Source organism: Wyeomyia smithii, chromosome 3 (genome assembly GCF_029784165.1).
Source record: "Wyeomyia smithii strain HCP4-BCI-WySm-NY-G18 chromosome 3, ASM2978416v1, whole genome shotgun sequence".
Classification (NCBI taxonomy): domain Eukaryota; kingdom Metazoa; phylum Arthropoda; class Insecta; order Diptera; family Culicidae; genus Wyeomyia; species Wyeomyia smithii.
Window position 1 is genome coordinate 87,213,118 of NC_073696.1, and position 14,757 is coordinate 87,227,874.

The following is a 14,757-nucleotide window of genomic DNA, read 5'->3' on the forward strand; positions in this document are numbered from 1 at the left end:
TAAAATGTATCAAAAATGTCGAAAAATATACTAAAATTGTGTCAAAAGTGTGTTGAAAAAGTATTAAAAATTTGCGTTGTAAATGGATGAAAAATAGTCCAAATATGTCAAATATGCATTAAAAGTTAAGAAAACCAATTTTTTCAATGTGTAAGACTGCATGCTGCAAAATAATTGCAAAATGTGTCAAAAAGTGTGTCCATTTTGTTTTGAAAATTAGCCATAAATAAACCAGTCTGTGTTAAAATTGTATCGATGTGATGAGTCGAAAATTTTATAAGAATTAAGAGTTAAGAAATATTGATTAAAAATGTGTTCAAATAAATGATAAAAATCATGTGAAAAAAATGGTTCGTAGTTGGATTAGAATATATGAAAAAACCGGTTCAAAATATGTGAAAATGCCGGAAATTTTTGTCAAAAGGTCCGTTTAAAATGTATTCAAAAAAATTTTAGCCTAAAATTTTCGAAAAAAAGATACATAACATGATTCAACGATGTGTTAAATGGTTGTAGCGAAACGTACAGATGAGTTAGAAATGTTTAAACAAAAATTTCGAATCGAAATTCGAGCCGAACTTCGTTCGTTTAGTTTATTTGAGCTATATTTTATTCAGGCTCTCGTAACCCAACAAAATAAAATTCAAATGTCATTTCTAATTTTCGCTATTTCCGATCGTGTATTTCCGATTCATTGGAGGGTGTTTTTGAATACAGAAAGTAAAGTCTATTGGAATGAATTGAACATTGAATGGAAATTGTATTAAACCGAATTTGGAACAATAACATCAATGTTTGAATAGTTACAGAAATAAGATTAGTTTACCTGGTGCAAAAAGTCATCTATCCCGAAATTGGAAGTCGGTTTATCCCCGCGAAGTTCTGCGCTCATGCAGTTTCACAAGCAAGCTATCCGATTTTACAAAACTTATACGCTTCCAAAAGCGACCTCAACAACGAACAGTGTTTCTCGATTGATTTACAATTTTCATAGCTCAGCCCCAGTCTTACACCAACTGGGCTACGGGTTTAATGAAACGAGCGAAATTTGATTACAGATTCCCTAACAAGTTATTTAATAGCAGGGTTAAAGCAATTGGGCATCATAAACAACAAACACTTAAATCCATGTGCAGTACTGGATTGAATTTTAACAGTTATACCATGAAACTTTGGTCAGTGTTTTAGGAGCTGCAACCAGTATTTTTAAATTTTAAGAAAGTTTTTTGACTCCCTTTTTTCGCTTTCAGCTGAAAATGACTTCGCGCCTCCATCGAATTCCTAAAAAATTGAAACAGATGATGACTTTTAACCTGTAATACCGAGATTAAAAAAAAGGATACATGTGTTGTTGCAAACATACACGATTTTATTTGAAACAATCCGATTGATAATAAAACTGAAGTTGAAACAAAAATGGGAATGAATTGAAATGGAGTTACTTCGTTTAATGGATAACGGAATCCAATATAAAAGCAGCCTATTTTATCCTCTTTACGTATTTTGGAATGAAAACCTTTCGAATAGTAACAAACGTGAAACTCAGCTTCAGTAACTAATTCAACGATGAAACCAATCTACATACAATTTTGCATGTTTTTTTGGTTTTTGTTTGTTTGATATATTTTCCGGCAGGCTTATTTCAGATTATCTTCACTCCACACACACGCATTTGTTGCAGATTCTATAGTACCTACTGTTTTTACTGCTGCTATCAGATGCGATTTTTCGACGTTAACACCCATTCCGTTCTATTGCAGGTATGACAGCAGCGAGGAAAATCCCAAATGGAACAGTTTCGTCGAGTCAATTCGATCGAAACTGACGGTAAAACAGGTGGTCGACGGTGTCCGGGCTGGTGGTTCGTTATCGTTCGACTATCTGCTGCTCATCGTTACGGCCGAGTAAGTAGCAATGGCGTCGTCCATTATGTGCACCGTGTGTATGCACATTGCTCAGCAAGCGATTTATTTCTGTCCCATTTGATGCCGCCTTCCGATGAACTCAGGATCGTGAAATTGTGCTAATTGATTTTCCCCTTTTCCTCCTGGCACAATCCGGTACCCGGCATGTTCATGCAGTTCATTGGCCGCCCTTGGACTGGTGGAGAACAATGCTCCAAATATTGTGGCAGCTATGCTGGTTTCGCCCCTGATGGGACCGGTCATGTCGATTACGTTCGGTGCGATTATAGCTGATCGGGAATTGGTGGTAAGTAAGAAAACACTGTTGCTACAGAGGGAAAATCACCACTTTGTAGAGTTAAACCTTTCAACAAGTAGGTATGTACTCGTACATTTGTTTTAGGGTAGTGTGTAGTAATCAGCGTTAAATGCAAAACTTGGACCAACTGCTCCTGCTGGTTGGAGTGGAACAAATTATGATCTGTCTGCCATGGAATGCCACCGGGGAAAAGTTTGTTGAAGCGCGGAATCTAGCAGGGGATTTTATTCGCTGGAATGGCTCTCAGCGCACGGTAGACTGAGGCGCAACTTTTTGAACTCTGTTCGCGTTTGGCGCATTCAAAAGCGTACGCCAATGACGGCTCATGTGGACGTGAATAAAAGTTGTTTCGCCGCAGCTGGCAAATTTAAATGAAAACACTTTTCTTGTTTTCGTACAAATAGTTTTCGAATAGAATAGTTTCGATGCAGACAGACGGATGATGGAAAGGTGTGGAATGCGATTATCGCGTCACAATCGGGCGAAGCCTTGACGCTTCATTTGCTTTCGAAACCTGTACTAAAAATCCCAGCTCGCCTGAGTAATCAACTTGTCAACTGATCAAATTCTACTAATATCTACTATATAAAAATGGAATTCCGTAGCGCTTGAGCTTATTGATATTATTCCCTTTGTCTCTGAGGCGTACAGCAACTACGTAAAACATGCACAATTATGACTTTTTGTGCTGAATTTGCTTCTAAATCAAAATTCAAAGCGATGACATATGATTCTTTTTCAATTAAAATGTTTGTCAATGTTCAAAAAAGACATTTGAGGAAAAATTATTAGTATCTGATCACTAAAACTTGAGATATTATTCACAAAACTACGTGAAACATGCAAAGTTATGACTTTTTGCGCTAAATTTGCCTCTAAATCAAAATTTAAAGCGATGACATATGATTATTTTTTTATTAAAATGTTTATCATTGTTCAGAAAAGACATTTGAAGAAAAATGATCAGTATCTGATCACTAAAGCTAGAGATATTATTCACAAAACTACGTAAAACATGCAAAATTATGACTTTTTGAGCCGAATTTGCCTCTAAACCAAAGTTCAAAGCGATGACATATGATTTTTTTTTATGAAAATGTTTGTCAATGTTCATTAAAGACATTTGAAGAAAAATTATTAGTATTTGATCACTAAAACTTGAGATTTTATTTACAAGCGATGACATATGATTTTTTTTTATGAAAATGTTTGTCAATGTTCATTAAAGACATTTGAAGAAAAATTATTAGTATCTGATCACTAAAACTTGAGATTTTATTTACAAACATACTACGAAAACATGCAAAATTATGACTTTTGGTACCGAATTTGCCTCTAAATCAAAATTAAAAGCGATGACATGTGTTTTTTTTTATTGAAATGTTTGTCATTGTGCAGAAAAGACATTTGAGGAAAAATTATTAGTATCTGATCACTTAAACTTGAGATATTATTCACAAAATTACGTAAAACATGCAAAATTATGACTTTTTGTGCCGAATTTGCCTCTAATTCAAAATTTAAAGCGATGACATATGATTCTTTTTTCATTAAAATGTTTGTCATTGTTCAGAAAAGACATTTGAAGAAAAATGATTAGTATCTGATCACTAAAACTTGAGATATTATTCTTAAAACTACGTAAAACATGCAAAATTATGACTTTTTGTACCGAATTTGCCTCTAAATCAAAATTTTAAGCGATGACATGTGTTTTTTTTAATTGAAATGTTTATCATTGTGCAGAAAAGACATTTGAGGAAAAATTATTAGTATCTGATCACTTAAACTTGAGATATTATTCACAAAACTACGTAAAACATGCAAAATTATGACTTTTTGTGCCGAATTTGCCTCTAAATCAAAATTTAAAGCGATGACATATGATTCTTTTTTGTTAAAATGTTTGTCAATGTTCATAAAAGACATTCGAAGAAAAATTATTAGTATCTGATCACTAAAACTTGAGATATTATTCACAAAACTACGTAAAATATGCAAAATTATGACTTTTTATGCTCAATTCGTCTCTAAATCAATTCGCGGTGATATGTGATTCTTTTTTCATTGGAATGTTAGTTGATGTCCAGGAAAGACATTTAAGGAAAAATATTAGGTATCTGATTACTCCAATTTGAGATATTATTCACAAAACTACGTAAAACATGCATAATTATGACTTTTTATACTCAAATCGTCTCTAAATCAAAATTCAAAGCGATGACATATGATTCTTTACTCATCAAAGTTTTCGTTGATGTTCAGGAAAGACATTTGAGGAAAAATAATAGGTATCTGATTACTAAAACTTGAGTTATTATTCACAAAACTACATGAAACATGCAAACTCATGTCTTGCCTCTAAATCAAAATTTAAAGCTATGATCTGTGATTTTTTCACAATGAAATGTTTGTTAAGGTTAGGGAAGTTATTTGAGGAAATCACGTGAAAAATGGAAAACCATGATTTTTTAAATTTGTTTATGTCAGAATTCAAAGCGATATCATGTGATTTTTTTCAAATAAAATGTTCGTTGTTCCTACAACTTTTGCAAATATTTTCCTGCAAAAAAACTCATTTTTTGATTCAGTGCGAGTCGAGCATAATAATTTAATATGTCTGATATTTTCGTAGTTTTGTGGATAGTAACACAATACCGGATTCGATTAACTTTTTCACTTTCATTTTACTTTTATTCAAACTATATCTTGGGAGATTGATTGAAAGAAAGACTACATTTCATTAGTTTAAACATCGATTAAGGGGCGACTTTAGCATTAAAACTCATGCTTTTTTAATTTCTACTTCTAATTCTTGTGAATTAAAGCACAATTGTGAGTTATCAGAAAACCTTCACTTCTTCTCAGACGTGTTCCTTGGACACTAATAAACTTTTTTCATTTTGAAAAAAAAAACACATGTCATCTCTTTAGATTTCATTGTAGAGGAAACCTAAGCATGGCTGGTCATGCTCATGTGCAATTCTTCTCACGTTAATTTCTTTCTTTCAAAAGAGACACGAAAAGAGGTTTTACTGTAAACGATTGTGGAGTTGCCCGAATTTCACCCAATATAGGTATAATCGGAACTGGGATGGACCCACTCATTTTCCAAAATGGCGACTTTCGGTTCCAGGAAAATAGTCTAAAGTGGTATTTGACCAACAATTTCAATACTTCCGAAAGTGGAACTCCATACGCCATTTCGAGATTCTGAATGATGACCTAAAGTTTACGTTTTGTGCGTTCTTAGAATATTGGCAGTCCCTCCACAATTATGGGTCAATACACATGTTGCCTAAATGTTGAAAAATGAATTTAAAATCGGAAAAATTATCAACAATGAATGTTTTATTTTCCCTTTCTGTATTCTGATGTATACTTTCGATCGACAATTAGTTTCACTGCAGCTGATGCGTGTAAATCGGTTAATAAGAAAAATAGTACTTGCATAGCAAAAGACACAATTATGGGTCACTTTTGCACTTCAAGATCATTGAGTTTATAAAACCACCAAATCCATCATAAAAGTTATTTTATTGTTGTAAAAGCTAGATAATAAGTTATTTTATTAGATCGTGATGTATTTTCATGCAAAAGTGATAAAAATAGCCAAAATATGGACTGACCCACAATTGTGCACCGCAAAACGTAACATTACTACAATTACGGGTGATTCACTAATTGCAACCGAGCAGAATTATTGTTTTTAGTAACATTTTCAACATTAAATCATTTTAATCGTATGAATAGGGTTACAATTGAGCTATAAAAAATACCACTGCCAATGAAAATTGTTCAGTTTTATGAAAATAGACGTATTTGTGTAAAAGTGACCCATAATTGTAGCTGACCCATAATTGTGGAGGCACTGTATACGATGCGAAATATTTTTGAAGTATGTTGTGCTAATGCATCAATGAAATATAAAAAAATGATTCTCAATTTTTAAACTTTTGATCCCGAGCATCGCCGGGAACGTTCAACTAGTTCGTTATAAAAGCATAACAACCGTGTAATATGAGCTCAGGTTTTTATCACTTGTTGAAGTAAAACCAGAAATCAAAATGCCATACAACCCTTTCACAAACTTAATAGCTGCTACCGTCTGAATCGCATGAAGGGCGGAAAAGTTGAAAAATTAACTACCAAAGTACGAGCTGGCAGCCACACAACCATTTATACGCGCCTCGGAGGTATCTACGCCTTAAATTTCGCAAAAGTTTGAGCAATTCGTTGGATAATGAAGCACAAAGTTCGCTTTAGTTGCGATTTTAATTTCCGCCGGGTTGAATCGAGGCACTGCACCGCGCCTTTCAGAGCGAGCGGACGTAGGTAGCTTAATCGTGAACTTCCGCATCGTGGCTTGGAACGAAAAAGTTCCGCTTCGGCTTGTTAGCCGTTGGTTTTAAGTTATGATAGTTCACTTTCAACTGACATTGAACTCTAATATGGTCGGACGGTTTTTGAATTGCAATTGGCCGAACTACAGACTGGACAGAATAAGCAGTAAATATGAGACGGAATCTAAAATGTTCATCTGTGAAAATTACTTTTTTTATAAACTGGTGTCGCACTTCTGGGACGAAAATTAGTCTTTTGAATAGTTTAGTTATAGATAAAGTGAACCAATCGCAAAAGGCCATGCGTAGTCTACTTTTATCTTCTTGTAGTGAATGTTTATACATAATTTTTGGAACAAGATCTCAAGCAAAGATTATTTTTGGTTTGATTTCTCTGCAAACATCTAGTGCAGATGTTAAAGTGCTAGTAGCAAAAATTTATTATAGAATAATTGAATAATAACCTGTTTATTATTGGCGCATCCACTAAATACATAGTGGAATTAGAAAACCTTCCATTCGCAGCCGATAAGACGTTTTCAGGCTCATTTATCGGTTTTCTTGGTCAACCAGGTGTAAAAAATCGTACACGTTTGTAAAGGTCAACAACGAGAAAGCGCTTTTATCTCCTTTAAGAATTTAAATTCTGATATGTCTTTTTTCACTAAATTTATTTTATAAATTCAATCAATAATGTCTAAAATTAAGTGTATAATAAAATGCATACAGTTGGTGCTGAATAAGTATTTAACACGAATTGGAGACAGTTGATATTAATTGATCGATGACGTGGATTTACATTCATATGTTGCTGTATAATTTCATCCTAAAGTTTAGATGTTATGTTTTTGAATGAAGAATATTGAACCTGCTACATCAAATTTATTTCAACCGGAAAAAAATGTTTCTAACAAAAGTTCTGGCCTGATTATATTTATGAAAATCGAGTATGTGGTTCACTGTATTCAACTTTTTTTTCAACAAAGGTCCTTCTACTTTTTTCAGAGAGTCGGCTTCGTATCTTTGGCATTGGGAATGTTCATCTCCATACTCTTTGGTTTCATTTTCGGTTTGATTCTTGGTACCACCGAAATGCCCTGGGGATTCGGAGATTTTCCTACGGAGGAAATGAAGGGACGGTAAGTATGCGTACATTATTTTCTATCTGCCATTGAAGAGAAGAATAATACACACTAAGGTCTTTTTTTCAGAAAAATCGTTTTTTGCGCGACATGTTTTTTAAGGTTTATCATTTTCAAATCGCTCATTTAGAGTGTCCGATGAATTTACTTTATCCAATTGCTTATTAGTTACTGATTTCGTCTGACCTTTCTACCTTGATATTCAGTACAATTCGCAGGTGTAAATAACTCTTACTTACCTTACCAATTAGACGAGAGCCGTGGTAGCTCGTGCTGTATCAAAAATTTGTCGCCATGTTGCTCGATTTTGGGCTGTGTGTCGCCCCAGGCGTCTCATCACCCGCAAGTCTCCTTTGATCTGGTCGAGCCATCGTGGACGCTGCGCCCCTCTATTTCTGGTGCCGGTAGGGATGCTGAAGAGAATTGATTTCTCAGGGTTGTCGTCCGACATCCTTACGACGTGACCGGCCCACCGCAACCTATTGACTTTCGCCATGTGTGCAATGGGATTCTCTCCAAGCAGCGCGTGGAGTTCATGGTTCATGCGCCGTCGTCCGTCTGTACTCCACCGTAGATAGTCCGCAGCACTTTCCGTTCGAAAACTTCAAGAGCGTTAAGGTCCTCCGCGAGAAGCGTTGTTGTGTCGATCCCGTAGGGCACTACCGGTCTTATCAGGGTTTTGTACAGCGTCAACTTCGTGCATCGTCGCCCTCCATTCGATCGAATTGTCTTCCGAAGTGAAAAGTAGGCACGATTTCCTGCCTGAATGCGTCTCTGAATCTCTTTGCTGGTGTGATTGTCGGCGGTCACCAGTGACCCTAAATACACGAACTCGTCGACCACCTCAAGCTCATCACAGTCTACAGATACTTGAGTTGGGAGGCTGATGTTGTTCTACTTGGAGCCTCTCGCTCGCATGTATTTTGTTTTCGACGCATTTATCCGCAGTCCGATCCATCCAGCTTCGGGTTTCATGGCTTTCGCTCGCATATATTTTGTTTTCGACGCATTTATCCGCAGTCCGATCCATCCAGCTTCGACTTTCACTCGGGCGTAAGTTTCCTCCGCCGTCGCAAAGTTACGTGATGTGATGTCGAAGTTATTCGCGAAGCCCAGAAACTGAACAGACCTTGTGAAAATCGTGCCTCTCGTGTCGATGATCACACCCTTATGGGCGATGGTAAACAGCTAACAGGAAAGTCCATCACCTTGTCTCAACCCTCTGCGCGATTCAAAGGGACTCGAGAGTATTCACATCACTTGCGCCATGGTGGCTCTGATCAATTGAGTCAGTTTATCCGGAAATTCGTTGTCGTGCATTATCTGCCATAGCTGTTCTCGATCGACTGTATCCAAGGCCACCGTGAAGTTAATGAAGATGTGATGTGTGGGCACGTTGTATTCGCGACATTTCTGTAAGATCTCCCATGAGGGTCCCATGAAACCCGCTTGGTACTGACCCACGAACCTCCTGGTTAAAGGTGATAGCCGACGGAACAGAATCTGTGAGAGTCCCAAGTAACAAAATAGGTTATGTCTATGGTTTTTGGTGCTAGACACAACCAAAACATAAAACCTTCATTGCCGACCACGCGACTATAACAACCTATTAACAACAGCTATATACATGTGTCATGGCAAGTTGGCCCAGGTTTATTGCAGTCATCAAAACTTCATATCCGCTGCATCTTAGAACCTAAGTTTTCAACAGGCCGATTTGCTTGCCATAGAATGGCCTCGAAACTTTAACTGGGATAAATCCTTTAAATTAAGCGTGAGGCAATAGATTTTATCTTGGCTCCATTCCTCAATGACAATGTTATATTCCGGCAGTGCCGTGAAAACAGAATTATCTGAGTTTTCTACCTATATTGTTGATTATTATTGTCATTTAAATCGTTTTCGTGCCTGTCAACCCATATGCCGTGAAATATTCATGGTGAAACCGGCCGCGAATTTTATCATTATTACTGCGCGTCACCGTAATACTACAGAAAATAAATACTTAATCCAAATTGAATTCCTCTGAACTGGATCGCAATTCATAATTTTGCTATTTTTTTATTTAGAGCGACATGTTATTTTCGGATAAACCCTCAAACGCTTCCCAAATCCTCCATCATGACTGATTGTCCCAATTTGATCAGAACATAGCAAATATTAAACCAAACAAGTCTATCACGGTATTTATCTGCCTATGTTACGATCATCAAGTTTTATTTTAGTCACAAGTATAGTCTGCAGGTTTTCAGTTTTATTTGGTCGTCAGGGGGACTATCATGCAACTTTATGCATATGACGGTTGGCTTAGAATGGCTGTAAAGAATACCTGCGGATCATATTTTATGGTTCTCAAATAAAACCAAAATATAATCAAAGACTTCAAAGTAAGTTAACATAAAACGAAAACAAAACAATCCTCAGTCCTTGAAGCATTTTGATTGTTACTTGGGGTATTTTGTAGGCGGCATTGATAAGCGAGATATCGCAGTAGTTGCGGCACTCCAACTTGTCGCCCTTCTTGTAGATGGGACAGACGGCTCCCTCCATCCACTCGTCTGGCAGTTTTTCTCCTCCCAAATCCTGGAAATGACCCAGTGCAGCGCTCTAGCCAGTGCCTCTCATCATGTTTTAAGAGCTCGCTCGGCAGTCCGTCTTTGTCTGCGGCTTTGTTTTTTTTTTCAGCTTCCCTATCTCACAAAGAACTTCTTGAATATCAGGGGCTGATTCTCGGTCATCCGCTGCTGGTGCTTGCGACACATAGCCTCTGCGGGACTGGTTTACCTTCTCATAGAACTTCCGCGTTTCACTGGCACAGTACAGCTGCTCCAGCTCCTCATGTTCACGATCCTCTTGCTGGCGCTTCTTTCGTCTGCAAATCGTGGTCTTGTCGTTCCGTGCCCGTTTGTAATTGGCTTTGTTCTCTCTCGACGACCTGCCCAGGTATACCGCCCAGGTCCGGTTCTTCTCATTCACCGCTGCCTCGTTTCTGTCACTCGGTTCTTCCACTCCTAGTGTAGCCGTTGCGGTTTCCCCGATAGCTGTGCGAATGCTGCACCAGCTGTCTTCGAGAGGCAATGCCCACGCTGGGGGCAGTGCAGATTGAGAATAGTGTAGTTGTAGAACCGGCCTTTTATTCTCAACAAACACAACCTGTCGCTGATCACCTGCTACTTGATCACACGACTCTGCATCCTGCCTAGCACTATAAAGCCGGTACCCAGCTCATTGGTTGTGCCGCCGCTCTGGTAGTACTGTGCCCTGCGGCCACAAATTCTCCGTGCCTTCTCTCCTTTCCAGCAAACCTCCTGGAGCGCAACGATGTCGAAATGGCGGGGTTCTAGCTGATCCAACAGAATCCGGTCGCCACTCGGGGCGTTCATCGATCTACATTTCCATGTACCGAGCTGCCAATCGTCGTCCATATTTCGTCGCCTAGGTCGTTGCCAATTGTTCCGGTCCGTATTCAATTCTTGATTGTTCGTAGTATTTTAATGTTTCGGCATGCTGCCTTATTAGGGCTGTGGATGCTTAGTCTCGCGACGGGGCTGCCGTCTTGGGTGTAGCTGGCGAGACGCCGCATTTCATAACTCAGCTGTCCGCTCCGGATCAGATGCTGTTTGAGCCACCCCTAACATGGGAGACAGACGCTCGGGCAAGCTGTTCTCCTAGATATAACACTACTGTTGATGATTTTCGAAAGTATTTAGCAGAAATGATTCAAAACCATTGGCAAATAAAGTTTTTTTACGCGGATTTCGGAATTTGCCCGTTTTTTTACGTGATTTCTTTACGCGGTCTTTTTTATGCGCGTCGTATCCCCTGCGTAAAGAAGTTTTTAGTGTACAATACCCGTAATAAGATTGGAATCGCTTCACTGAGCAACTGCCAGTTTAAATATTGCATCATTTTCCAAAAAGTTTATCATCACTTGGAATAGGCCACCTAGAAATTTGACACACTCTCCAAGAGGTTCCGAAGGTGTTAGGGGACCAGCTTGTCACAAGCTCTCTTCAACGCTGCAAAATACTAATATCAACCTGTTTCAACCAAGCAAAAACCGTCACGATTGTATCGATTCTCGTACCTCTCACATACTGAGCGAGCTTTCCACCGTCTGAGCTACACCCACGACGATGCACACTGGTAAAAAATGATCCTAAATTCCCACTAAGTAGAAGTCGCTGGGCTGGCAACCTGAAATATAGCATTGCTTGTGTAAAATTGGTCAATAAATCGATTGGTGATATTTTCGTTCGGTGCAGGGCACGGAAAAGGGTTTATATTGCCAAAAATTCAGGTTGCCAATCTAGCGGCGATTTTTAGTGGAAAAACCGGAACCCACATTTCCACTAAATAATCGCCGCTGGACTAACAAGCTGAAATATAGCATTTTTATGTAAAATTGGTCAACAAATCGAATGATGATGGTTTCATTTTGGGAAGGACACGGGAAATGTTCTATTTTGTCGATTTTTACCCTATTTTGGCGTATTATTGGCAATATAGACCCTTTTCCGTGCCCTGCACAGAATGAAAATATCATCCAATCGAATTATTGACCAATTTTACATAAGAAATGCTATATTTCAGGTTGCCAGCCCAGCGGCTTCTAAATGGTGGCAATTTGGGTTCATTTTTCCCAGCGTGCGATGGGTTAAAGCTACTAGCTAAACATGAAGTTTTGTAGTGCTACCGAGGTTTATTTTGTACTTAAAAATACGACATCACTGAACAGAAATGGTACAAACACTCTGCAGAGTGTGCGAACAAGTTTTTAGTTCGAGTGCCAATGTTTTAAGTCCGAATCCGATTGAAATATCTTTTCACTTTTAATTATAGCACTTGTTTTGTCCTGAAGAAAACAATAAGCGTTGAATCTAAATTTGAATACGTTATGTTGATCGCATCTCTGTGCTAATCCCCGACAGTGGGAATAAGGCGCCCCGACAACAAAATGGAGAACTAATTTCAAACCTTCAATTAGACGGCAGGCAGAGTTTACCCGGAGGGATCGTCCATCCTATCATTAGATAATAAAATGATTTAAGCCGAGAATCGAATCGGAAAGTCTGTTGCTGCCATTATCGCCACCGTTTTCGAAATCGCTACAGCTGCTGCTGCCGATGCACAGTGGTCTGGAACTGCACATAGTGTCAAAATAATTATATAGCTTTACTTTACTATTTTAACAACTTCAGATATCCTTTTTAGAGTTGTTTCATGAAAAAAAAAAAGCCATCCACAGAATACGTATAATAAAACACTTGGTACTCCAACTTTATGTAAAGTTTTGAATGGTATCCCCGCCGATACCCGCGCTCATTCAAAGGCTAAAATGTTCCCTTGTGTTCATGGAGACGGGAACAAAAAAGTTTTCTGTGCAATTTTTGCCTAAACTTTCACAATATCAAAAACAGAAACGAGCGTGCGACGCCTTTAGCAAGCAATTTTAGCTTAGAACGCCACTCATTAAATTGCAATTCAAACTACCTAAATATTAATAGCCGTTACACATACCTTAACTTTGTTTGATATACCTGGATCGTGAAATTCGAGATTTTTCGGGGTTTTCTTCTTCAAAAAATTAATTTCTAAATTTCTCAAAAAATACATCAGGTACTAACTTTATATCCAAGGAAGAGTTTCTCAAACACTATTTTCTACAAACTTCCCTTAGACATTAGTTAGCGACAGCGCCGCCCTAGTGGTGAAATTTCGAACTACATAGCCATTACCAAAAGTTGGCCAATAGTTTCGGGATCTACATTCGAGAAGACATCGTTCATCTAGGAGGCAATTCTTAGGATTTATTAACCCTCTGCCGCTCACAAGGTTTATCATTAAAATTTATAGCTTCACGAGAAAATTTAAGCTGAGCACTTTGTAGACTAACTAAAATTACTGTCAACTGTAGTATTTTGAAGAAAATGCCCACTGATGCTATGAGGCAGCATATAAAAGTTTAAGGAGCAATCGTAAGCACAACAAACTATTTTATGTCAAGATATGATGATTATAATTCTTGGTACTCTAGAGTCACCATGAGCGGGAAAGGGTTAATTTCGCCCTGATTTCTGTCCTTTCCGCTATCACTACCACAGCTGGTACCCGCTGTCGCTACTATTATCTGCCGCCACTGCAACTATCTGCTGCTGCTTAGCTTCGACCGTCCTTGTAGTCATCCACTAGTAAACTGATTGGTTTGAGCAGAGAAAAACGCATTTCCAGTTCACAAGGTATATGATTCTGTCAACCGTGCTAGCGAAATCTAGCATTAAGTGACCAATCAGAGGTCAAAATCTGTGTTTTAACAAGGCAATTTTTAAAATTCAATAGTTAGAATAAAAAAAATACGATTTTTAGCATTTGGGTGGATGTTTGGATAACACTGCACAGTGGTCCAGGAATTGAATCTAGCGGAACAAAATTAATAACTCCCGATCGTTTTAGTTTTTTGAGATAGTGTTTTCGGCAATGTTCATGAGAATAATCAAGGAACATTTTTGCATGAAGATATTTGTACAGAACGTGTACTAAACTAGTACTAAATTTTGTTTTCTCAATTTTTTGAGTTTAAAAGGATGGTTCCTTTCGCAAAGTAGTTTATTAGCCAATAATATGAAAGTCTTCCAAAGTCGCAACTATTCAAGAAGCCACAGTGCATGAAATATTGATTTTTTTGGACAAAAAACTTTTATTTTTATTTTTTTTTCTAAGTGTACTAACAAACTCTATGAGTTTCTGATTATAAATTTTTTTAACCTTAAACTTTGCCGCAGAAATGGAATAGCTATGGCCTGTAGTTTTTGAGATCATTGTTCAAACATGATTTGTTCCTATTCCTCTTCATTTCTCCATCCATTTAATAAAATGTCTTCAAAATCAAACTTTATTTTTAAACCTTTATGTTCTATCTGTTGTGAGTTTTTGAGCTTCACTTGGAAGTTCATCAAATAAATGGTCTTTTGTTCTATTAAGAGAAAATTATTTTTAGAGCAAAAGAATTTTTATTCAATTCTCTTTAACATCTCCGAAGACATTTGGCA

The 14,757-nt window shown here is 37.7% G+C and overlaps 2 protein-coding genes across 8 annotated transcripts in view; one reads left to right on the top strand and one right to left on the bottom strand.

The window, feature by feature from the left end:
- Positions 1–14,757, bottom strand: part of LOC129732403 (uncharacterized) — a 596,785-nt gene that overhangs the window by 244,310 nt on the left and 337,718 nt on the right. The window lies entirely within an intron of this gene.
- LOC129732404 (uncharacterized) overlaps positions 1–14,757 on the top strand; it is a 104,734-nt gene that overhangs the window by 16,454 nt on the left and 73,523 nt on the right. For all 6 annotated transcript variants that reach the window (XM_055693259.1, XM_055693258.1, XM_055693261.1 and 3 more), the window contains exons 6-8: positions 1,761–1,904; positions 2,082–2,211; positions 7,572–7,705. In XM_055693259.1, coding sequence (XP_055549234.1) covers positions 1,761–1,904; positions 2,082–2,211; positions 7,572–7,705 — 408 coding nt within the window. The remainder of the gene's footprint in view (positions 1–1,760; positions 1,905–2,081; positions 2,212–7,571; positions 7,706–14,757) is intronic.